Source organism: Charadrius vociferus, unplaced genomic scaffold, assembly GCF_000708025.1.
Source record: "Charadrius vociferus isolate BGI_N301 unplaced genomic scaffold, ASM70802v2 scaffold7, whole genome shotgun sequence".
Classification (NCBI taxonomy): Eukaryota; Metazoa; Chordata; class Aves; order Charadriiformes; family Charadriidae; genus Charadrius; species Charadrius vociferus.
Window position 1 is genome coordinate 6,124,922 of NW_009649308.1, and position 26,619 is coordinate 6,151,540.

The 26,619-nt window shown below is 44.1% G+C and overlaps 2 protein-coding genes across 2 annotated transcripts in view; one reads left to right on the forward strand and one right to left on the reverse strand.

Moving 5' to 3' along the window:
* Positions 1 to 768: 768 nt before the first annotated feature.
* On the forward strand, positions 769 to 16,596 carry SH2D1A (SH2 domain containing 1A). Its single transcript, XM_009889284.1, has 4 exons — positions 769 to 905; positions 13,509 to 13,572; positions 16,063 to 16,198; positions 16,556 to 16,596. The coding sequence occupies exons 1-4, from the start codon at positions 769 to 771 to the stop codon at positions 16,594 to 16,596; spliced, it is 378 nt and encodes a 125-aa protein (XP_009887586.1).
* An 8,340-nt stretch (positions 16,597 to 24,936) lies between these two features.
* The window catches only part of TENM1 (teneurin transmembrane protein 1), a 246,047-nt gene continuing 244,364 nt past the window's right edge, over positions 24,937 to 26,619 (reverse strand). The window contains exon 31 of the mRNA XM_009889346.1: positions 24,937 to 25,889. Coding sequence (XP_009887648.1) covers positions 25,131 to 25,889 — 759 coding nt within the window. The 3' untranslated portion in view covers positions 24,937 to 25,130. The remainder of the gene's footprint in view (positions 25,890 to 26,619) is intronic.

Consider the following 26,619-nt stretch of genomic DNA (forward strand, 5'->3'; position numbering starts at 1 on the left):
AAGGATGTGAGGGGCCTCCTGGCCTGCGCCGAGGCTGTTGCCTGCCTCCAAAGAGAAATAATGAGCACACCTGACATTAACAGTGATTAAACACCACCAAAGCCTGTGAAAATAGCCACTCATGAGGTAAATCAGCTGGGAGCCGGGGTCTGTGGGTGCTGGACCAGCCACCGTGGAGCAGGGGCTGTGCTCAGAGCTTGTGACCAGAGCGAGTGGCCTGGCGGGGACAGCGAGGCCAGCTTGCTTCCTCTAGTTTCTCACCCCTAGGGATTTTAAAAGTAAGAGGTTAAAAAATAATCCCTACTATGCAGGGATCCTGCTTCACCTTTCTTTGTCTCCCCTTGTGTTAACACCAGAGGAGACAAGCGCCTGGCGGCAGCTGCTGACATCTCACCCGGGATGGCCGTCAGCCCTGTGGCCATCGTGCACTTCATCGTGTCACGTCCCCGCTGAGTGCGGAGCCGCACAGGCGAGGGTGAGCAGTGAAATGACACCTCTGCCCACGAGCTGCGACGCCGTGAGGATGTTACAGCCTGCAAAAAAGGAAAACAAAAAGGGGCAAAGGAAAAAACCCACAAAAGAGCTGCGCTCGTTCCTCACTCTTCCCTCAGCGCTGTCTCGCCCTGTGCGGAGGCTTCAGAGGTGTGAACACATCCTGTTTACATCCGCCACCGAGACGGAGATGCTGAGGGGAGCACACGGCTGAGGAGCAGTCGGAGGCAGTGCCGTGCACAGGGAGAGCTGCCTGCGGTGGGAGACAGCACCAGCATGGACGCGCTGCCCATCTACCACGCAGGCATCACCCGCGAGGCTGGGGAGAAGCTGCTGTTGGCAGCGGGCACCGATGGTAGCTACCTGCTGCGGGACAGCGAGAGCATCCCAGGAGTCTACTGCCTCTGTGTGCTGTGAGTGAGGCCGGCCCCGTGCCACCGAGTGCCATCGCCTCTGTGGGGCGTGGGGCAGCCGAGGGCAGCGGGGCTGGGAGCGGGGTGCCGGGAAGGGCTGCTCAGGTGGTAGTTGTTTTCCAACCTTCGCATCCACGGTATGGGGTGCTCCCATGTAACAGTGACAAAGTATGTCCTACCATTACCGTTTGCAGACATGTGTGAGACTTTTGGCTCCTTCACCTTGACTTAAGGCACAGGGGTGAACAAGGGGTGTGGGGTCCTTTGCAGAGCACAGAGGAGCAGGACTTGCCTTGCAGACCCCAAGCTTCCTACGGGCGTAAAACAAAAAGAGAAAGCCGGCCTGGAGCATATAGGAAGGATGAGAGAGGTGCCATGGAGAAAAGCCAGGCAACTCGACTGGGGGTGGCATGCACCGCCTCTTTGTGATGGATAAACCGCTTGCTTTCTGCCCGTGTCTTCTGCTTCTCTAATGCCTCATGGGTGTGCTCAGCAACATCTCCAGCGTACCCTGTCACCGGGAAGGGTAGCGTGGATCGCTGTCATCCAGCCCTTGCTTCAAGATACTCTCAGTCAGGCTGTGTGTATCATGAGCCATCCGGCCTGGAGTAACCTATCTGTAAAGTACATGAAACGCTGATGGGTAACAAAGTGGTAATGTTTCATCAAATATGGTGAAAGAGGAAAGATCTGATGGGATGGTCTATCAGAGAGAGGGTAGAGAGGTCTCCCTGAGAGAGCTGGGGACTTTACAGTCATAGGATCTTGTTCTAATGAGGCAATTTAATTATCCTACTTTCGGCAAAAGCACAAGTTTTGGAAGTCCTGAGAGATAACGCTGTACAATGAGGTACCATTGCATCATTGTGTCTTCCAAGGCTAAACAGACACTTGTGCCTTACTTCAGTAGGAGAAGGAACACAAGAAAAAAACGTTTTAGGGCCAGCAAGAAATTAGCTAACAGAGGGCACTTAGGTACCTGGCGAAAAAAACAGAAGAGAGACAAAACTCTGAAGTCAGGTTTTCCCCAAATGTCTCGAATACTTTTCCAATAATATGTAACTAAGCCCTGGGTGGGCATTATTATTATTCCCCTGTTGTAGACCAGTAAATGGAGGCATGCAAGAAGGTTATAGGCAATCCAGAAATACACAACCTTCTTTGCAGGCAACATCTTTGTGGCAGAAGATGTATTTTTTCTTCTCTCATGAAATCGGAAGGTGAATGAAGATAGGTGCTACTGCTAAGAAATACCTTAACAGCTAGCTGAAAAATGGGAAATAAGAAGCATCTTGTGTTAAACAAAAATGGAATAGATGTAGTAGATGTATAGATGTAGGTAAGGAGTGCTATGATTCCTGTGATGGGAATAGGCAATAAAAGCAGAATCTCTTTTAAATAACCATGAGAGGAAATGGTGATATATCTCCTTAATGCTCAGAAGCCATTCAGTGCAGGTGAAACACTAAGGCATTAGAGAAAGGGTCAAGCAGAATGTTACAAAGCTGAATAAAATAGAGAATCCTAAAATTAGTCCACCATTAGTCTAAATCAGGGTGTAGGTATGTAACAAGGTCTTTCATCTGCACACAATCAGTTGGGATTTTTTGCTCTGTTAGTGGTAATTTATGTTCTTTGGAAGGGATTTCATGAAAGAAATAAAAATATATAAAATGAAGATAGGAAGAGAAGAAAGGATTGCTGACTATGAACCTCTGCAGTCTTTGGAGGAAAAGAAGAGACTTCAGTAAGAAACAGAACCATACCTAATTGTTTCTGGAAATTATGGGCCACTCATGTCTTCGTGTTATGTTGCATTCAAACATATATATGATAAGCAAAGGGGTAAAACAAAAAAAATATTACTGGTGAATGTTATGCGGGCTTCTTATAGAATATAGAGCCTCAATAAATTTTTTATAAGGGAAATTCTCAATAACATCTTGGATAAATCCAGATAAAAAATTAAATGAAAAATGTTATGGTGAGTATGATCTCATATAGACAGAAAGGTGGCTGAAAAATGCTTGAACTAAGTCTTGGTTCCAATACTTCTTACTGTTTCAATTCGGAGCACTATGTAAGAAATAGCAGATACAGTAAACAACATATTGCGCTATAACTTTGGAGACAGTTATCACAAAGGTACCGGGAAATGGTCTCACACTGAAGACAGCAATGTCAGTTTAAATAAATGTGGACCATAAAGTAAAGAAGTGCTTTGATAGGCAAAAGTTTACCAAAGCAGAGCACTTTAGTGGAGAGCTTGTAGGAGCAAGTAGGGAAGGCATGAGAAACATATGCATTCAGTGGAGGATGTTAAGCCTGGCTTCGGCAAAATAAACCTATGGACCCACCCTTCCCAAATTCCAGTCTGAACATTGCATACAGAGACGACACAGGTGGCAAGCATGTATGTACATGAGAACTTTGCTAAAAACTAAGAGGGAAACTTACAGTTGCTGTATTCACTGTTTAAGAAAAAGAAAAAAGAAAGAGTAAGTACTTCTCTGCTTTTTTATACTTCCTTCTAAACAAATAATGGAAATTATTAGGAATAAAGAAATTATTCAGCAGTGTACATTTTGGTTCAGAATCTGTGCTGATCACTCCAGGAATTCCTAGATCTACCAAGATTAGGCAAAACATGTAGTTACTAGAAGGGCTGAAGTGATCTTTGAAACATGAGAAACAAGCTGGTCAGCCATTAGATATATTGCCATTATGCAGTAAGTACCAGAGCAAACCAAAAAATTTTACATCTTTCCAATGACAATTTCTAACAGAGGTGAAACTGTTTCATACTGCCAGTGATGTTTCTATTCCTCTTAGAAAAGAAAAAGCGAAAAATAGTCCAGTTTTCCAAAATAAAAACACATTCAGTCTGTCTTCTTTCCCCTCGCCCTGCACTTCCCAGAGAAGTAAGACAAAACAAACCTAAGCCCCGCAGCTCCCCAGATCCAAGCTTTCTCAGGGTTCTTTTGTTTTGTTTTGTTTTTACCATGGGGGAAGAAGGGAGTTGTCAAAATTAAAAGGCATAGTTCTGATGAAGAGAAAAGAAACTTTTGTCCAGAAAGTCATTAAACAAATATTTGGATGACAATGCTGTCATCAGCTTGAACTCACATGGTGGCTGCTCTACACTTCCAGCTCCAGGTACAGCAGTTTATAAGTCTTGCTTAGGCTCAAACAATGCCTCCTTTTTCCAATAAACTGCGTAAGTTTCTGATGCCTCCCTTGTCTCCCCCCGGCTAGCCCCAAAGAGCCCTAATATCTTTGGCTAGTCTTTGAGCCTCCTAAGGCACGTAGTGAGGGCAGCAGTGTTCACGGTCAGACTCATTCGCCTTTTGCTTTTCCAATTAAAAAGTGGAGCCCTGACCTTTAAAAAGGAGAGGAGTCAAAGACTTCATGAATCCCTTGCGACTGACACGGATTTTACAGGGCAAGCATAAAAGAGACAGGTAGTAGCATAAAACCTGACCTACAGAGACGGGTAACTGCAGCAGACAGGCCCCTGTTGTTGGAGCGTTTGGTCAGAAAACTCTGCTTTCTCTCTTCTTTGGTTCTCCCGAAGTATTGCTTTATTGTCCTTGAACGCTGCCTTCCGCTGCCCGAAGTCACGGTGTGCACATGGCATGCCTGCAAGCCTTCAAAGAGAGAATGGGTTTTGGTGTGGCTGTGGCAAAGCACAGAGAACCCACTTTCATAAATATTTTAAGACCGCAATTAAACTATGTATGGAAGAATAGAAAGGTTTTGATTTGCAACATTGTCCCCTGGGGCTCGTGCAAACAGAGGTGCTGCCTGCAGATTTTGGCAAAGTTTTTTAATACCAGATGCTCCCAAGATCTTCATTGAATGAACACCAATATCAAACTGACAATATATGCTTTAAGGATGTTGTTCGTCATGTTTTGAATGTTCCAACAGAGGAGCACAATCTTTTCCTGGTCATTTTTTTAGAGTTGCGCTGAAAAGGAAGAAGATTTTTGCTGTTCCTGAAAACTGGGCTAGAAGAAATGCATATGCTTTAAAAAATGTACACGTTTTACCTGTAAACATCTTAGACACTATACACAGTACGCCAAGGTTTTAGTATCAAAACCTGATTGTTCCAGGGAGCTTTCTTTACTGGTCTGGTTTCCTCTTTGCTCAATACCCCATTTGACGTTTTTAGCACCCTCAGATATCCTCTGTGCACACCACTTCTAATGAAGTCAATGGGGGACACCGGACGCAATAACGGCGGCTAGTTTGTGAAGCAGCCTCTTAAACTGTGCCTGAAAAATGCATAAATAAAATGCCTGAGATTGCCAAAAGCACCACTTTCCATTACAGATATATGAGCACACATGCAGAAACAAGCAGCTCATGCCTGACTTGGCAAAGATAAAGCATTTGTAGTCTAGGTCTTAAAATTCATATACTTGAAAATACTTGGAATGTTAGTAGTTGTTTCAGACCTTTAAGTAAGCTAAACATGACATACTTGTCAAACTGTATGTTCAGATTATTTGTTTGAAACCAGCCATTCATGTACTGCGCTACGTTCAATTTGTGGAGAATAATCAAAAGCTGGAATAGAAAGCTGTTTAAAGCTCTTGAAACAACAGTAATGGCAGCGGGGATAGGCTGCAGTTCTATCAGATTTTACGTGTGCTATTTTTTCTGTCACCATAACCACAGTGCACAAGTTCAGGCAACGTGCCGAAACTTTCTGATGCGGCAGATGTATCAGCTGTACAGGGTGAAGGTGTAATACAGGATCACGAGCCAGCTTCAGCTTTGCATTTCTTTTGTTTCCCATGTAATATTTTTGATAGAATGGCAGAATAATTGCATTTATTATAACACTGCACATAATAATCATCATCATTTAAAATGTAATTTGGAACAAAAGCTTCTCTCTGAGGAGGAGCCCCTCAATCCAAGGTTGCCGTTGTAAATATCACGCACTATTTTCAGCTTTGAAAAAAGTCTTCTACAGCACAACGGTAAATTCTACTGAAGTGAGTATTTCAGCTCCCTGATAATCAGAGTGAGCTTTGTCTTTGCTGAGAATAACTTGGCTAATGGCCTTCAGATATTCCAGTGGCTTTTATTGGAAAGACTGTAGAAAGGTAGACAGCCTGAACGGTGGGTAACAGCTACGCTAATGAATCTGTAAATGACAGAATGGGTACAACTGTTAGATAACAGAACCTAGATTAGCTCCACTCTGGTTTTGTAGGCTTGAGTTTTCAGGATTTAGTTGAAGCAGTGATTTCAGGTTCAGGGATTTTATGGTCATACCATGCCTACCTTGCTCCGAGAGAAACAGGGAATCTGAAAATGAGCTGCACTGAATTACTCCCAAACAAACCCAGAAATGTTTTGTGGAAATATGATACATTAACATTTACAGGGCTATTGACAGCATTTTATCTATTGCAGTTCTTGTGACTTTTGTTTAAAGTGATGAAAGAAATTTCACCAGATAACCTTATTTCATGAGTTTTTGCCTTTATGAGGTACTATTCCGGAGCGCATAGTAATTCATGAAGCTTAGTTACTAGCCCACCGTAAAGTAATTTCCTTCTATTTAGCATCTCAGGTTTGAATAAATTCTCATTTTATTTCCAAATTTGAAGAAATTCCTCTTTGAGGCATTGCTATTGGCTGGCATCACCTTCTACCAGACCAACAAAAACGCTGCTCTTGTTCTCTCAAAGGCTTGTTCTTTAGGTAAGTCAGTGTCATTTCTACGGATAGTTAGGAGTGTTCAGGTGGCGAAGATGCTGACAATCTTCCACAGAAACCTGTGCATAAATTCAGAGACATTTCACAAGATTTGACTTGCTCTTTCAAGCTTTTGTTAATTTCAGAACAGAAAAATCAACATAATGCATTTGCTTTGTAATGCTACAGCATTATGGCAAGCTAATAGTAGTTAGTGACTCAGTATCACGGGTAAATTTTTGCCACAAGAAGTGTCGGTAGGGGAATCCGTGACAAAAGCGTAAACTCAAGTGGGTGTGTATAGACTGCTGCTGTGAGTTAAGCTACAGGAACTGTTGGGCTTTTCAGACGTTGTAAACACTGATTTAAACTGGTTTACTCACTCTTGCTGACATAGAGCTTGTATCTTGCTCATCATCTCAATGTGAATGCTATTTGTTCAGCTTGGGTTAGCTGATGGATGGTAATTGCTAAGTTCCTGTACCTTGATTGTATGTCTGAGACCTAAATAAGGCAGGAACCAGGAAATGCAAATTCCAGGACAGAGTGAGGAGCTGTAAGCTTAAACAGGATTTTCTCCTACATGAACTAACAGGACCTTTTGGCCTTTTCATGATTAATAAACCAAGCAGAAATATAACAAATAAAAAGGAAAAAGAAAGAAAAAGAAAGAAGTTCAAGCGGATGGCTGAACTGACCGTTTTGTCATTTTGGTAGCTATTGCTTCTGTCGCATAGGGGAGGCAATGCAGCTCAGGGGTACCCTGGGCAGGGGAGACCTCGATGAGCACACGCGTGGGACGTGTAGGCTCCCAGGCACTGCTGTGGATTCTCCTGACCTCACAAGTTTTGGGTCTGTGGTAGCCATCTCCCACCTCTGTAGCCACTGCGGTGCCCATGCCATCACCTGTGTTCCTGGTCCAGGGTTGCCTACTGAGATGCTGCCTGAGGTTGTTCCCTCTGACCAGGCATTCAGGAGCTCATCTGCAACCTGCATCAAACACCTCTGGGTAAGGCAGAAGTGGCTGCAACCTGACCTCTCATGCTCATCTGCTGAGTGCCATTGACCCCCCTCCCCACTCCAGAAGTACTGAGTTCCCCATGCGCTCTCCTGTAGTACTCATCTCCATAGCATTAGTAGTATTCATTTCCATAGAATTAGTAGTACTCATCTTCATAGTACTAAGTGGTTTCTAAGCATTATCTCTGTGAGATGAAGTTTGTTAATTATATTTCACACAAGAGAAACTGTGACTCAGGAGGCTCAGGTCTGCAGCACCCTTTAGCTTTGGGTTCCCAATGTGAGGGGCAAGGGAATGCATTTTGAGACTACCCAGCATCATTCTGTACAGCCTGCTGACTGTCCATGCATTGCTGAGGGCTGTTTCCTTGTTTCATACACCTTCTGCTTCCAAGCCACCCATCTTCTATTCCTGTCATCTTCACCGCTCCAGCATTTTGTGCTGCTTCCAGTTAAGCCTCCTCATGCTTCATCTCCAGATATCCCCTTCCTCACTTGTTTAGTCTTACTCTTTCCCAGGGGTTCAATTTTCATTGCTATTTCCTTGCCCAGTTTACGTAGATGTGGCTCCCCTTTTCTTCCCTTCCACATCTGCCCCATTCAGTCCCAATCTTCATTCCAAGATGCCCAACCTAAATTACCTTCTTTTTTTTTTTTCCCCCTGTTAAAAAGTAGGTCAGGCAACGTACATACATACATCGCTCATGGCTTGAGATCGTGGACACTGCTTAGCTGAGCACCCACGGTACAGCCAGCCCAGGCACGGCGCAGCTACAACTGCTAACAACCTTTAGAGAGTGCCTCTCTTGCAGCCCAGGCAGCCACTGCTGCTTTCTCTCAAAGACTGCAATATACCTTCTTTCAAACAAATATTACCTCTTACACTAAAAACTACACAACCCTCCCCAACAATTGGAAGATTTTTTTTTTTAACATGGGAAAAGCATTGTTTTGCCTAACATGTCCCCTTTTCTGGCACTTCTGCATTCTCCATCGCTAAATAAGGTTGAGGCAAACACCTAAGAGGCAAAATTTCAGTCTGAAAGCCTGAAAGGTGCCAAAGTTATGAGAAACTGAGTATGGGCAATATATAATGCTCAGGACCACTGTTTGTAGGCCACACCACTGTCTGGTTCTTAAGCAATATTGTAAAGTGAAATTCCAAGATAAGGTCAGGCTGCAAATACACCAGGTAAGAAGAGCCGATTGATATAGTGCACAGACATCAGCAGAGAAAGCTATGTGAAGAGGAAGACATTTATGTCATTTATTGCTGATATGGCCTTCCCCTGTCTCTGTCTTTCTCCCTTTTTATTTGTTCAATTTTGGACCCAGAAATGAATACAAATTAGCTTAATAAAATTTCCCAACTGAGATACAAAACATTTGGAAATGATTTTAAAATATACCATGCAGCTGAAATGTCATGGTTAATTTTAATCTGCAGCATGCGGCTAATATCCTCTGGCTATTTCAATGGTGCAGAAGATTATAATTATTCACCTGTTAAAGTAAATGCAGCTTTAACAAGTCTGATCACAGTTGAAAAGGAGGAGTGGAGAGGACAGGTAGACAGATGCTGTCTCAGTATGTCATCTGTGAATAATACCTTTGTAGCTTTTTGGGAGGAATTATCTAGATATAATGAAAAAAAGCCTACAATATAAAGTGGACTGTTTCCTGTAATAGCAACTTTTTCTAGATTTTTCCTTTCACAAAGTTTTCCCAGTGATGGTATTGCAACAGAAACAGTGCTAGTGAAGTTCCCAGCTGGTATAACATCCTTTGTTATGGAGATGAAAAAATAAGTGAGATGACATAAAAATATCATCAGTGGTGACCAAACCACTCTTTTGTAAGTGAGATCCAATATTGTCCTTACAGCAATAGCTGTTTTCTGCTTGCCCTCATCAGCATTTTGGCATTTTTTGCCTTTGATCAAAAATTTATAGGGCCTCGTTCATCAAGCTGTTAATTCATGATCGTTCCACTCCCTTGAGTTTCACAGGCATGAAAGAACAGCTTTGCAATTGTGAGTGAAGCTTGTGGCCGTCCTCGGGCCAGATGAAGGGGTGGGGGAGCCCTCCGTTGGGTCTTTGCCTGGGTGTCAGGAGCTGCTCCTCCTCCGAGCTATGCTGGTACGCCAGTGTCGCTGTTAGAGGGCTCTCTGAAATCCTTCTCTCAGTGGCATGTGGCCATCTCCTGTTGATTTTGTCCAGCAGAAAGAGGAGTCCAGGTCACTGAGAGGTGGACTTGGCTTGCATCTCACCAGGTAATGGCTTCAAAGCATAAGCTGTGTGAGAGGCCCCAAGTAACTGGCGCCATGCCCAGGCCACATGGTGTTTGGGTTTTGGCTTTGGCTACGTGGCCACACTGCATCTAGGAACATCGTGACACTCTAGGAGCTTTTTTCTGCCATGAATTGAGTAAAATGTAGAAAGCCGAGCTGTCCAGTCATAGTGGCTCGGGAATTTCTCATCTCCTGAGACCTAAGCTCCAGTAAACGCGCTTTTCCACCTGCGTTTGCCTGGTGTTACGCTTTGCTTTTTGGAAGGTAATGTTCTATACAATCTCATTTTTAATTTTTGTATTTAATTTTTTGTTTTAAGAAAAACACCTTGATCTTCTGTCAGTCCCCACTGATCTCAGTTAATGTTGGGTAGTTTAAATCATAAAAACCTTTCTCACGGGGAGGCTGTGCCCATGTAGCAGTAAAGAGAACTTGGCTCATCAAAATAATGTCACTCACACATGGAAGGTAAAAAGCACTTTGAAGTGGTAATGAAGTAAGTTCCTGCTGCTTAACAGAAAGTTTTGATAAGATCATATTCGTTAGAGGAGTACTTATCAGAAGAGCTGTAATTCATTTTCTGGAAATAAAGATCCCAGTGGAAAGTAGTTAGATGGGAAGATCTAGCTGTTCACCTTCTTAACAAAATGCTTCCTCCTTCCTTTTGTGCATTTCCTTTGAAGAAGGTGGTCCTGGGCCATCTCCCATCTACAGAATGGCTGCGCTTACTGAGGGCTTCAGAGCCAACAACAGGGGGTAATGTTGTGGGTTTCAGCTTAAGCACTGTGAACCCCTTCAGGCCTTTCAGTCTTTCCTCTTCTGGGAAAAAAATGCACGTTTGCCAGGTGAGTGGAGAGCTCTCACTTGTCCCTTGCAATGTTCGATAGCAATGTCATACTCCTCCCATTCTCCACTCAGTGCTCCAAGCATCCATGTTCCCAAATTCTTTTTCCTTTGTCTGTATCTCATGGGTTTTTAATTTGAGCTATACTTTGTGCTTTCTCTGGGCTCGGTTGAAATATTTTGCACTGGAATTTTTTGAAAAATGCAGGATAGGTGTCTATCTTATACCTCACCCTGCTTTGGCCCTGAATATTGCTTTGTGTGACCTCTATTATTCTATTTATCCAGCTTAGTAAAGCCTTCTGGCAGAGTGCTGAAAGCCATCAGACATTTCAGAGTCAGGGCAGCACCCCAGCCCCTCAACAACTTCACGTCATGCAATCTCTTAGGTAGAAAAAATGATGAAGGAAACAACAGATGGTAGCTTTCCAGACAACTGAGCCATTTGTGGAAAAATCAGATTTTAAAGAGACAGAAGCAGTAGGAATGCTTTGGGACAATCAAGAACAAGCATGGGTAATAGGCACAGTGTATTATTAAAAACAGGAGGCAAGAGAGGGAGCTCTAGATTTTTACATACAGATTCTGTTGGTTTTGAGGCTTGGGAAAAAGTCACTGTGGAGATGGTCAAATACCCACTTCAAAGAAAGGGGACAAAATTCCAGGACCTCTCTGGTGTTTCCCACTACACTATGGCCTGTAAAATCCTAGTTTCAGTAGCCATATATTGGCTGGTGTGCTCCATACCTAGGGGCAGGAAAGCCCCTTGTGATTTCTAAAAAGGAAAGATTAATGTTGTTCATGAAAAGCTGACAGTACAGGCACAGGTCTCAGAGGTTTTAAGAAAGGATGTGATGGTACAAGATTGTCTGAGGGTCCTAATGGAAGACATTGGATTCCCTGAACGTGAACATAAAATCATAGAATCACAGAATGGTTTAGGTTGGAAGGGACCTTAAAGATCATCGAGTTCCAACCCCCCTGCCATGGGCAGGGACACCTCCCACTAGACCAGGTTGCTCAAAGCCCCGTCCAGCCTGGCCTTGAACACCTCCCTGGGCAACTTGTTCCAGCGCCTCACCACACCCATAGTGAAAAATTTCTAATGGTGTGGAGGGATGTACTTTTAAGGAACAAGGCTTGAGCTGTGGCCTCAAATACCAGTGACTGCAGCACCACGGCATGGACAGGAGAACAGTGTTGTTCTTCTATGTCCTTCCTCCTGCAGTCACAGCAGGGGGGGCCTTCCCAAGAGCCCTTTCTGGGCCCATCCAAATTCCTGACAGACTGCAGAATTGAGCTTACTGGGGGAAGAAGTGGGGTAGTGGTGGCTGTTTTCCTCCTTAGGTTTCCATGAAGTGATCGTGGCCGGCCACTTTCCACATCCATCTGGTGCCAGGCGGAAATGCTCCCTTGGCTAACATGAAGAGGTGGATGAAGTTGTGGTGGGATCATGGGCAGATTCCTGCACACGAGGAGCAGGGCAGTGTCTCAGACTCTGCACAGGGAGTTTGTCCCTGCACCAGCCCTGCCAGGAAGGAACGGCTTTGTGTCTTCTGCCTCAATATTTAATCGCGGTGGGAGAGGAGTGGTGGGGGGACAGCTCACAAATCACGACAGGCGTTTTTGCTCCCACTCCATGAGGTTATAGCAGTGTGACAACTGTTAACAACTTCCTGCTTGGGTAAATTATATCTGACACCGCTTTGCAAAGGTTGCTGTAACGACTTTTTAACAAGAATTTATCCAGAAGCCGTGACAGAGAGCGTAAGTAATTGCAATCATATAGTATCTGTGTCATTGATGGTTTCTGCTATTTTGTAGTAACTACTATAATACCATGTATAATTGGAAAGAAATAGCGTAGTTTTCTGCTTTCTTAAGAATAAGAATTGATGCTGAAATAGGGAGTGGTCCCTAAAATTCTTCTGTGTATTCATGTAAATCTAGGTAGAATGAAATATAACCTTTCTTATCTGATACCATCTAAACTAATGTTGCACCCATGAAACTACTATCAATTGTCTCTGCCTCTGAGTTAAATTTTCGTATATCGGTATAATAATCTGCCATGTAAATCATTCATTGTGGTGGGTTCATAAGAGAAGCAAGACTGACTCTGGACACGAGTATGTCTTGTGTTATTTGAGTACAACTCCTACTCTTGAAAGACTCAGATTTAAAAAGAAGGAAGATTCCACACTCTTACAAGTCTCCTTTATCAGTGTTTGAGAATTAGGAACATATGGGTAAGGCAAAGAGTAATTTATCTCGCTTTTGTGGGTCTAGCTTTCCAAATAAATTACACTCATGCTATTGCTTCTGGGAACATCTGCATTTAAATCAATCACAATACAGTAATGTTATCTGCCAATAATGCACCTTCTCTTTTTCCAGGGAAAGTATGTCTGGTGTGTGTCAGTAAAAGGAGGTCACTGAAAAAAAAATAAATGCTGAAGCATAAATGAAAGCATAACTTAACCTAGAATAACTGAATATTGCTAAACTAGATCTGAGTCAGACGAATTGCTCTCATCCAAAAGAACCCAGTAGGTTGGACACTGCTTCCGACCTGCGTCTCAGTTTTTTTATCTACCTAGAGCCTTTATGGGTGAATGTATTTTTAAGGAAAGGTTAGCAGATGAACTGACTCCCACATAACAAAGTGCACCCCTTGTGAAACCTGACAGTAGAAAGGAGTAATAAATACCTGTTGATTTTTTTTTTCACAGGCATCAGGGTTACGTTTATACCTACAGAGTGTCGAAGACAGAAACTGGGTCCTGGAGTGCTGAGGTGTGTAATTCTCCTTTCTCTTCTGAAAATTTCTGCATCCTCTTTGATGTTCATATTGATATAATGAAATATATCCAAATTATTCATGTTTCCGCATAGTCTAATTTTCATCTAAGGTAATCGATCTTGAGTGCGACCATCACTAAGATGTCTTGGTGCCACTTCTGACAGTCCTGAACTCATAAATTATTTCCCTGTTACATTTCAGCTGTTGCATAATGCAATACTGCATTATTTTGCATCATTTTAAATGGCAAAAACCCTGTGTTTTTATAATTTGACAAGCACAATCATTTCCCTTCTATCCCACGTACCATTACTGTCAGAATATTTAAGAAAATTATTTTCAATCTTCTACAGTGTTTTAAAGTTAATTTCTCTCCAGATTAATTCATCATTGGTGCAAACCATATATATAGCGTAGCCAAAACTTGATACAAGATGTATTTTCACCCATCTGATAAGAATCTGGTAATTCAAGTGTGGAATAACACCATTTGCAATACAAACAACTATTTGGGTTGATGCAATTGGAATGCTAACCTGTGTTTCCTTTATGAAGGGCTTGTTCTTTGGATGTACTCTGTGTATTAATTTATAATTAGCTTTCTGTTTGCACATTAATGAACACTGATTACAAACATTAAATAATTCCTACACAGGCATAATTCCTTGGCCATTATTATAATAGAAGTGCTCTGGAATACAAAACTGATTCCTGGGGTTACTCAGAAGCAGATCGGGGAGTAAAAGTGACTCACATTACTGCAGAGTAAACAATTATTGCTGTCACCCTTGGGAATGGTACCCAGGAGTAATTCACTCATTCGTTCCTGTAAGGCATCAGGAGCACTCTGTAGATTTGCACTGCCCAAGCAGAAGGGTTTTTGGGATGGGGTGGGGGTACTGGTGCGCCCGGTGTGCCAGGGCAAGTGCTAGTGTCTCTGGAAGGATGCCAGGTGTGGTGCACTGACCCTGGCTGGACACCAGGTGCCCACCAAAGCCACTCTGTCACTCCCCTCCTCATCTGCACAGGGGGAGAAAATATAACGAAAGGCTCGTGGGTGGGGATAAGGACAGGGAGAGATCACCCACAAATTACTGTCATGGGCAAAACAGACTTGGCTTGGGGAATTTAATTTAATTTATGGCCCCAGGTAATGTCAGTGTCTGCAGTGAGGTTTTTCTGGTGTTATATAGGCCTGCTGCAACTGCTCCCCCATCACCTCCACTGGCTTCCTACATACGGCTTTCCCTCGCTGTATTTTAGGCAAACTTTGTCATTGTTCCACAGGTGTCCTGAAGGCCCAGGACTCTCAATACATCCTCTGCAGGGAAAGGTGCTAGCTACAGACCCATGAGTCCAACCCTTCCTTTCAGCCAACAGAAACCTTAAAGTAAACGTTGTTTAGACCATGCTGGTCTCAGCTGTTAGTAACAACAGCCTAAATCCAACTTATCCCCATGAAATGTGCCTCCAAGGCCAAAATGGGCTGCAGCTGGTGCTTTCCTATCTCTGCTTCCTTCCCTGTGGCTGGTTGGTCTCAGCAAGCTCAGGTCACACCCATCTTTCAAGGGACGAGGCAGGGAAATCAAAAGAGTACTGGTAAAATCCCAGCCAGTGCAAAGCCTCCAGCTGGTGCCAGTGGGGCAGGATTTAAGCCACGACTGCTGGGTGAGAGCAGAGCCCCTCAGGTGGGACTCTGCCGGCAGGACCTATGCTTGTCCTCCCATGACTTTGGTGGGGAGGAGTTATTACAAGAATGCCCTGAAGGATTTAACAGAAACATTGGATTTTTGATTAAAAGCAGATATATTTTCATTTCACAGTGTTTGAAAAGATGCTAACGTAGAAAGATAGAAAACCTCTGGCTCTTAATAAATAGGTAACATTTTGCTGCTGCCTTTGTACAAGAGGCAGACGGGAATACTCAGTGAACACATAAGCCAGTATTGAACGCTCAGAGAAAGGCTTGCAAAGAGGCTGTGTCCATGCCTGAATTTAGTGGTGTAAGGACTCCCCCTCCCCGGTAAGTGCCAGGTAGCTCTCTAGATTATCATCTTACTCGTATTTCCAGGCTGGAAATATCTTACCTATAAACCCCAGCCTGGAGGTTAAAACACTGGCTGCAATACATCAGGATCAGAAATAGTGAAAGATCAGTTGGGAATTTGCCTAATAAGCACGGCAGGCTCTGGGTTTTTCTTGTAGTGATTAAGAAATCGTCCCTCTTCCAGCCTTATAGCAGCACACTGCTGGAAACCAATCTTAGTGCAGGGAGGCGGCGATGCCCTGGGGAAGGAGGAGAGCGGTATGGCTCATTGACTCATTTTAAGTTGGCGCATCAGGCGGTCTCAGTGAAGGACTGGCTCCTTCCGTGGGAAGTGTGCACATTTCTGAGGACAAGGCTTCTGTGCCAGCGCCCCGAGCCCTGCACAGGCGTTCTGCACCCAGCACCCCCTCTCACCTCCCACCCTTCGGCTTCACAGACAGCGCCCGGGGTCCATCGGAGGCTCTTTAGGAAAGTGCACAACCTCATTTCGGCTTTCCAGAAACCCGACCAAGGCATCGTAACACCCCTGAAGCACCCGGTCATCAACCACGCAAAAGCCAAATACTCCCCAGGTACTTGTCGGGCGGAGGGAGCCTCGGCTACGTCTGAGCAGAGCCTTCCATGGTGGGGATGGAGGACTTAGACTTTTTGCATCTTTGACCTGAACTAGCCAGCAGGGCGGCATTGCCAAAAATATGCCCTAACTGTGCTACAGTGTGGTTGGGATGCTGGCACTCAGGTGCTCATTAAGGATAGGGCCTGCCAATGTGATGAGAAAATGGATTTTGCATATGTAAATTCCTGAGTGCCATACTGGTGGTGGCTACCTGCCCTCCCTGGTGCCCTCATTCTTGTAGGTACGAACCTTCTGATCTGTCTATTTTCTTGCAGTGTTCATCCTTTCATACCTTTGTGATTATTTTCCTTAGGGAGAAGTGAAGGCCATGACTTCCATCTGCAACCATCATGAAGACGTTTCCCCAAGTGTGACATAACCATATCTTCCAGTGTCTCCTCTAGCCCATGCTCTAGAACATAATGATTTATATGATAGTTAATACAACTCCATGAGTTTTCTTGTAACATTTGCAGAAATGTGTATTTCATAGAATTTCTAGCTCAAAATTTAGAAGTTTTAAGTTTCAGAATGTTTCGAATTCAGGGTTGTTTGGGTTTTTTTTTTTGTTTTTTTTTTTTCTTTCTTTCTAAGGGAGGATAAAAAATATAAACTACTATATAGTGTAATGTCTTTTTTTCTCTTTGTACTCTCAAGTATAAAATATTTTTCACATCAATATTAGTCCCTAATTAATTATTAGTCACTAATTTTACATTACTTAACTTTGGACTCTGCTTTGCTTTGTTCTGGTTGGCATTTATGCAGAACTGGGCAAGTCCCCTTTTATGGCCTTCGGAAAAGTGCTTACATTAAAGTGTTCTTGCCTTGGGTGGGCTGTGTGTGTCTGTCATTCATACAGTTCCTAAAGCTATTCCAGAAGAGGCACCATGAGGATCCCAGCTGACTGATTTCCCATCACATCAGGCGCTCTGCCCTGTAACGCAGCAGAACTGGCCACCACTGCAACAAAATGTAGAAAATTTGTCATTTGCACAAACTATCAAAAGCTTAAACAATACACTGAGCAAAGCAGAACGACCAGTGAAGTGGAGAACATTGTTCTTTGCTTTTAGGTATTCTCTGTACTTGAAACAAACTACTCCTGCATACAGTTTTTAAAAATATATTGTTTGGGCATGACAGTTTCTCTGCTTTTCTTTACCTGTCTCTGTGTGTTTCCATGCTGCCGCTGGGCTCCCGGAGAAGAGGTTTGACTCTCCAGGACTCGTCAGCTGCGCAGGGTTAGCAGTGGCTATTGGGCAATGATGTGGAGTGCCTTTTACACGCAGGGTTTAACAAGCACGATGACACTGTCCTGCCTGAACTGGCAGACAGCAGGAAACATTTCTGAACAGACTGGATGTCCTACAGCCCTCTTGTTTCCGGAGACAGCACTCTGCACTGCAGTCAAAGGGTGGTAGACATGGCCTGGGCTCCCTCCGTGTGGGTTTCTGCCAGGCAAGCTTGCACGAGCTCCTGTGAGCTTTGGGAGGGACCCCAGCACTGGCCCAGCCTTGGTGTGTGGTCAGTCTGCAAGGGGGGTGCCTCTGGGCTGGCTGGGGAGTTTGTACCATCCCTTGGTCAGGCTTCAACCGGCACAAGTGGTCCTGACTGTCAAAACGATGTGATTCTCCCACTACCCCTTCCAAAGCACAAGACTAACGGTGATTACAAATGGAATACAAATATATGTATTTTAAAAAAACAACTCTTAAACACTGTATAGTCACCTTTGGGTTGCTCTGGTTAAATATTTCGTGCCTATACTTCCAATTTTTTCTTTATGACTTGGAAGGAAGGAAATGTTTCGTAAGAGGTAAAGAGGATTTTTCCAGAAACACCAGACTACAGGCTCAGTGGAACAAACCAGAGCAGACTCCACCAGACACGGCCGAGCCGTGGCTCAGCGGCAGCGTGAGAGGCACCGCAGCTGCCTGGGGCTGGTGGCGACTCCCGAGGCAGCAGCCACCTCCCTACAAGAGTCCCAGCACATGTTTGTATCCGCATACAGACTACTTATATGGGGGTAGGTATCCTGCATGTACCCTCCTTCGCCCATGTGTGAAAAATCCCTACTTAATTGCTCATGCCCTGGATCCTGCCTTGTTTTCACAGGCACGCTGGATGCAGCAGCAACAGAGCTAAAAGGGCTGCAAGTGCAGGATCCAGCAAGGTTGCGCTGCTCCAAAGCAGCATTTAAGCCCAGAAGGTTTACCTTTTTTTTTGGTCTTCCCTGGCCCTGAGAGTGCGCGCGTGTGTGTGAGAGCAAGTGTGACAGTGCGAGCACTAAAACATTTTCTGCGAAGCACAACATGTTCCGTGTAAAACAGCAATGGGAATAAATGCAATAAATAAACAGCCCCATCATACCAGAGACTGGTGGGCAATACTGTTGCAAAGTTGTGACAATTTCAGTTCATTACTCAGTTGCTGTCTAAATAAAGGCCAAATTTCATCTGCAGTGAAATGCTCTGTCCCCATCACTGGCCACACCGTATCTTACACTGTGCATGCATGTGTTGCTCTGTGCCTCTTTGTAACATTTCCTTGTTGGTTGAAACAAGGGTATTATCTTAATACAGTGCCATAGAGTGGCAGATCCAGCGTAATTTACTCTCTAATAAAATATTTAAAAGCATAATATTTATTCAGCAAATGCCAGCCATGGAGGCACTGAACTGCCCTGCGCCAGCACGGAGCGCAACATCCGCAGCACCGGCTGCTTTGCTGTCGCTTGTGCCCATCGAGCCTTTCCCTCCTCCTCCTCTCTGCCTTAAAGCTTTCCCGGTTTGCTGCACATCTGCGACAGCTGCTCCCTGGATGTTTCTCTCCAGCTTTGTGCTCCTGCAAACAGTCCTTCCCCAAAGCCATCCCACCGGCCAGGTGCCGGCGGAGCGCATGTATGCCCCCCCGGCTTCCCCGGAGGGTCCTTTTGCTTTCTGAGTGCTGGGTCTGGATGCCCGGTTTGCCTGGCCTCTCCTGGGAGTGGGACTGGGTGGCCTTGGAAATGGTCTGTGGCAGACCATTGCATATATGGAGTGGGAAGCACTTTGCCCGAGGGCTGTTTCCTATAGAAATGTCCTATTGACTTCAGGCAAAGGCTGAGGCTGTCAGTGCGGCACGTGCAAAGCCCGTGGCACAGGAGAAGCGTCCCCTCTGCGGTGCGGTGAGCTGAGGATAACGGGTTTGACTCCAGAAGTGCATTGTTCTTCTAAAAAATACATAGAATGGCCCAGAAGATGCCTTTTTTAAAAAAAAGCTGAGAATGTTGCTTCAGTTTCTGATGTAAATTATTAAGACAGAGGCTTGTTTGTGTTGTTTCTTTTGGATACCCAAAGGCCTGGAAGTGCTGTAGGCTTAAACAAGGTGGAAACAGAGAGAGAGGCTCATGGTACCTGAGGGACAGGGAGTCCATGTTTGGTTATGGGAACAGTAGTATGGAAATGATACAGATTTCATGCATTGACTTAGGAGTGGAGAGCTACGGATCCTTTTTGAGAGCAGCAGCCGCACTTTGTGGGCCTGACTTCCCAGGTAATGGCTGTATCACCTGCCGCTTCCTTCCCACCACCGCTGCTCGGCTGCAGCCACTCCCGCCTGCAGCCCCCCGCTGCTGCGATCGCTCTGCCCTGACCCCCCTTCCCTTGGTGCCGCAGCCCCACCTCCCACGGCTGATTTTGGCGCTCACAGTGGGGACTCTGCGTCCCCTGCCCCAGCCCACCCCGCTCTGCTCTCTCCGCAGCAAAGGCAATGCCATTCCTCTGCAGCAACTAATCCTGACACAGCTCTGGTTGTGCCCCTGCTAAGCCCTCCCCTACTGCCTGGCTACTGCCCTGGCTTGTTTTCTCACCTTTTTTACTAGAGCACCCCTCCGGGCTTGCTTCCTTCTTATCCAGCCAACACAGCTCTTCCAGCCTCCGCCCTCACACCGGGCCATCGCCCAGCCCAGTCCGATCTGTTTTTCACCACGTAACTTTTCCTTTAGCTTTAAACATTCCTTTTGCCCCTCCGGTTCAGTCTCCTCCTCTCTCCTGCATGCACTGGGCTTTTTATTTTTCCGCATGTACATACTTTTGATACCCACAGTCATTCATCATCATCCATTTGAGACAATTCTCAGGTACAGGTAGTTACGCTTCACTCCTCGTCCCCTACCACCACCGCTGACTTCACCCACTCAGTCCTTGGGAGCACAAGGGCATTTAGCAGAATTTTTTTCTCTCACATTTTGTTCTGATGAAATGTGATAACCTGTGCACAGAAACCAGCTGTAACTTCACCTGCAGTGAAACCTGCAGAGTTACATGCATGAACTGTGGTGAATCAGAAGTAAAATTAAATCTTGCTAGCAACCCCCTGCCCCCCAACTTTTGAATCGACCAGTATTTTCTGAAGCCCTTATTTAGCTGTATGGAAGTACCTTTTAGTGACACGACCAGAATACCCCAAATATGTGGTGTAAACAAAGACAACTTCACACACCATCAGTTTGCACCTTTATTTTTTAAAAATGAAATAGTCAAAGTACTTTCTTTTTCAAATATCGACACATAATATATTAACTTTTAATATTTACAGCGTGTTGCTGGGATGTTCTTGTAGAAAATGCATGCTTCTGGCCTGAAACCCAGAGCAAAATGCATCAGACCATTTAACTGCAGCCATATAACATAAACCTGTACAGTATCCAGTCACTATTCAGCACAGGAGTTAGAGCAGGAATAAAAAAATTGGGATCTATTGTTTCCTAGCAATGAGGCTGAGGCCATTATAACACAATTTCTGTAAGATCAGAACCTCTAACTGGTGTTAGATAGAAACTGAAGATCTTGGCATACATTGTAAACATTTTTACTGTTGATGAGAAAGCTAGAAAGGAACGTTACTCTGACATATATCGTATGCTATGCTTCTCTTCCTCGTTTATTGACACGTCTGCCTGAAGAGTATGAAGATTTTAATGTTTTATCATGGTTCATACAAGTAAAATACTGTCAAGGACACGATCTGATATACTAACATTTATTAAAAGGCTAAAGTCCATCACGAGATCTAAGGAAAAACTGGAAATTGTCAAACACGTTTCCTTAGACAAACAATGGCAGGTGACAAATGCCCGAACAATTCCACGGCGAGTCCAACTCCACCATTCCCAGTTTCTGCCGAGAAGCGGTTCCTCTGGCAGTCAGGGTGCTTTCAACCTGGTAATGTTTTGTGTCAAGGAGAGGTTTAAATAACAGTCAGCATTTGACAGGGAAAACCCTTACAGCTGCGGGCAGCAGCCTGATCTGAGTGTCACGGCGCTGGATCAGCTGCGCTACAGTGAATGCCCCCGGGCAACCTAACGCCCCGCCAGGGACCTGCCAGGCAAATGCCGCCGGGCAAGCTAACGCCCTGCCAGGGATCTGCCTGTCCCGTTGCTCCAGCTAAAACAGGAGCTCCTCTGCCTAAACCCCTTTCGCCTTCGGAACTGTGCCTCGGCTCCCAGCAGCGCCCATCGCCATGGGAGCCCTTGTGGCCACGAAGAGGGGCGCCGTCCACCCAGCTGGTGTGCAACTGAGAGGACACCGAAGAGCTCAACCAAACAGCTAGGATGTGGATACCGAGATGCACGTTGACCAGTTCATACATATTTATTTGGCTATGTTCTACATAGATATCTATACATATATATTTATACCTTTGAAATGTTCTAGATTTGCTAAATAAATATGAAAGCAAAGGAAACATTACTTGTACACACTATTTGTTTGGCTGTCATAAAAAATATAGCACGTATTTCTCATGGTAGGTACTTTGCTACAGGATAGTGTGCAATAGTGGTTTGTATTTTATTTTATTTTATTTTATTTTATTTTATTTTATTTTATTTCCACTTTCAGAACTTTGTTAGCAGTGCAGAATGCTAGCATCAAATTATCTGATTTAAATAGCAGTAAAAATTTCCATGCCATTATTTTCCTTTTTCTCATTTGGGTCTCTAGGTAATAGTGCAAAATAAATTAAAAAAGAAAAAAAGGAAAAACTACAAAAATCAACACCGAGAAGTTGGTCTAACCACTAGGGAAAAAAAAATGGAGACTGAAATATTCCCTGCCTCCATCTGAGGTTGCTCATGAACAAGATGGTCCAAAGCTATTTGCTTAGTTCTCACGAATCACTGCTGGTGGCCCACGTGTAGCTATGACTTTAGTCTCCAGTGCTCTTTCAGTAATAAATCATTTCTTTAGCACTGTCATCTCAACACCACATTTTAATTTAGTTTCCTAAATTTCTGAAACTGTTACAAAAAAGGCATTTTTTTTTTTGCTTTTTTTTTCCGGGCCGTGTGATGTAATGTGATTCTTTATACATCCATATTCTCATAAGAAATATTGTTCACAAATGTACCTTAGACTGCACCCAGGAACTGGAAAAATGCCCAATCAACTTTCAGAGACAAACTTGTAACACATTTCACTCTTTGACCTTTTGGCATAATATGAGAACAACAGTAATCAAGGCAGTATTAAAAAACACAGCTGTAGGTAATACAAAGTGCATTTCCTGCATATAATACAAATATAACTTTAAGAAACTAAAGGCACAAGCTAACTAAATATGTATTACATACTAGAAATGCACAGTTCAAGGTAATTCTAATAGCTTCAAATATTTGTTTATAATGGATATTTAAAGCAGTTTGAAAATGATACCTCATTAGTGAATTGCAAAAAAGTATAATCGCTTAAAATATAAGTAAAATAGACTCTAATATTGACATCTTGGATCAGTGATAAAATACATCATCACGTTTATGAATGCACTCTCTATATACAATTCATAAATTATTCTTCCATTGATTAAAAGCATATTAGAGGCTCAAGAATTTGAAGGTCCATTTTTAGGCTGGTGTGGAGGTATTCAAATTCTCCGTGATTGTATGGAAAATTACAGAAATCAGAGCTGTCAAACGTGGATGTTGTCAGCTCCCAATTCTGTACTTTAGTTAATGATGAGCCCGATCAAGATGTGTATGTGCAGATTTTGGTCCACAGTTCCCCCTGGCTGGGGAGTAGAGGGCAGTTTTAGGGGCCAGGCTCTCGCGCAGCCTGATCCTGCACCCCCAAAGCTGCGCTGGCTCCCGGGGAAGCGGAAGGAGTCTGGAAAGAGACGCTAATGGTGTGAGGCTGAGACCCGAGTCCAAACCCCCGGGGGGGTTCCGGTCCCAGGTGGCAGTTCAGGCTCATCTCTTAACTTTGGTACAGTCTGCTCCACTTGCCCAAAAACAAGGGATAAAAAGAAAACTGGAAAGAAAGGAAAAAAGACAAAGAAAGCACTTTGTTGGCTTCTGTAAATATGAGCAGAAATTGTTTCAATATATTTACTATGTCTGTTTTGAAAGAAATGTGCAATAACATCACTGTTACGGATACACAGGCTCTATAACAAGACTTCTAGCTCCCTCTGAAAGTCAGTAAAGGAAATCTGCTTACCCGTCCCCCCCTCCCCGTGTGCCCTCCCTCCCCGCCTGATAATCAGGTCTTTAAAAAATGACAAGCTGAAAGAAGGATCACCTACTCTGCTATGAAATAACTGTGCCAGCAGCGCATGATACCTTGGGAAATAAAAATTTCTGCCCATGCAATATAATGCTTTTCTATGTGCTCTAGATATTGAGCTGAAAAGTGAAGAGTCATCCCCAAAATGTTCTATGTTTATCAACATATTTACTATCCACACTTGGGTTCATCAACTCCCAACCCACCAATCTTCAGACTTGAAAAAATGAGTAATACAACAGGATTATTAATCTGAGATGAAAAGAACGCGATGCCTAAACCCAACAACACTGCAATTTCCAAATGCTCTGTGAAAAGACGAGTCCTGGCCCAACGACTACAGACAGGACCGATCCTGCACGGCTTGTTGTTACTGCGCTGTGTGGGCCCTCCCAGCTGGGTAATGCGGGTTGGCCCAAAAGCACCGAGTTAAAGCCCAGCCTGGAGCACACTGATGTCAGTGGAGAGACTCCTGTCGACGACAGTGCTCGCAAAGGCCTTCTTTGGCCACCCCGATGCCTGGCTGAAGCCCAGCAGTGCGGTGCCACCCTGCACCCCTCCGCCAGGATGATGGGCAGCTCTACGCGTGCTGCTGGGCTCCAGCATAACCCAGTGCCGACGGAAACCTTGGGCGAGAGGTCCCCACGTGCAAAAGGAGACGCAACGTGGCGTTTCGTTGCTGAATGGCTGAGAGGTGGCTGCGGCCAAGCAAAGCTAAAGGCCATACGGGACAGCCTTTTATGTACCATATCCAATACAAGGTTTCCCAGGTTAGAAAATCCCTTAGATCATAACTGTGAGGAATGACATGCACGGGGTTGGTGAGCAACTACGAAGTTTCCATACACAGTCTGGTTTCTGTATGCAATCCCTTGAACTTATGGGAGATCTCACCGGGATAAAAACCACCCAGTAAACACAGGTTGCAGAATCAGGCTCTGTAACCTTTTAAATAATTGGTGAATTATTAAATCAACAACAACGAAAAAGTTGTGTTTCTTTAGAAGAAGGCAGAGCATGCTGCGCTCTTCCCTACCCCGCAGGGATGTGCGGTGTTACCCCGGGCACCTCGCGCGCCGGTCGCGCTGCTCAGCTGTCAGGACTCTGCTTCTGAAATTTTTGAATACTGCCACACAAGAACTAAAAATTGTCACTGTCATCTCTCAAAGAGTTAAACGAACAATATTAAAATACCATCTTCTGTCACATTTAAAGGCAGTTGGATATGTTTTTTCCTCTATATTTATATATACAGAGTTCTGATCTAGAAAAACCAATACAATAAACCATTTTACGTTTAAAAACAGGCAGTCTTTGGTGACGCAAAGGCAGAGATTTTCTTTGTTACCTTCTGCCTATTTCACTCTGTCTCATAAAGTGAATATTATTGGCACTGTCAGAAAGTTCGAGATACTGCTCCACAGATAAAACGAAATATCCATCGTAGCCTTGTACCCGCCCAGTGCTTAAAAGCTGCTGTTTCTCTCCATCTGTCCATGCCCTAATACCTTCTTCCCCTTCCTGCAGCCGTCTCTGCTCCTTAGTCCAGGCCTGAGCCACGGCTCTCTGCCTGGCTATCTCTAAGACATGGTTCTTTTCTTCTTCCACTGTTGTTCCGTACCGAACGTTAAAGCACAGCGCGCCGTGCTGGAGCTGGATGTCAGCGAAGCGTCTAGTCCTCCCATTGATCACAGAAGTCATCTGTGACACTGTGACGTTGACTCCATTCTCCAAGATGCGTCGTCCTCCGGTGTTGCCGATTAGGGTCAAATCTTCTTCCAAAGACCCCAGCTTGATGAAGTAATGCGTGTCTCGGCCCTCTATGGTGAAATGCAGGTTCTCCAGATAGTGAGCATTGTTGAGGATGGCAGCAATGCGCCGGCTGTCCTCATTAGCCACACCTATAATGTCAGCTGTCACTATACCATCCTTTATAGCAAATTTGATGCCTTTTCCGAATACTGAAGGAATAGCTGCAAATCTTGGTTGCTTCACTCCCTCGTAGCACTTGCCATCACTATACCTGGGAGTCATAGGAAGTTGATCCAAGGATATAAAGTTTCGGAGTTGCTTTTGTAGCTCACACTGAATACCAAGGATAGTCTGGAAAGAAAATACGAATGAAGCTTGAGAAGAGGCATCTTGCAGCTCATTACAGTGTCTCACATACCCTACTAATCTCTTAATTGCTTAGAATGGATCTTCAATTTATTTGTAAAACATCGTGCACATCTACAGAGCCTGAGTATACACACAGGCTTTATAATCACCTAAGGTACTGCTTTCTGTCTCTTGGACTCTTTAGTTTCTAGAAAACAAATGGAAAACATGTTTATCACAAATGCTATTTTTTTTATTTATTCTCCCTTTTTTTCCTCCTCCCCTCTTTGAGTTATTATTTTAATGGCTGGTCTTGTGGCACAGCAAAACCCAAACTCAAAGCTGTATTCTCTCACATGATACTATGCTTAGTCTCTGTGGTTTGATTATGTCTTCTGTAAAATAGCAATAACAGTTTTTATAGCCCATTCTTTAAGGAAAGCAGGCTGTGAAGGTCTCAAGACAGAGAACAATAGGAACCACTCAAGTACATCAGATCTGTAGATCTTGCTTCCCGTCGAGGCTAAAGAACCCTCACTCCAACCATCTATTTGTCTTTTAACTATCACTACTATACCTATCACTACAATTTTCTGCTCATTTGTAATAGCTTCTTTAATATCTCAGTGACAATTTTATATGTATATGCTCCTACATCTGGAACAAGCTCTGACCCTCCAGCCCTTTGTACTTTGTGCAGTCATTTGTGTATGGGAAAAGAAGTCTGTTAAAT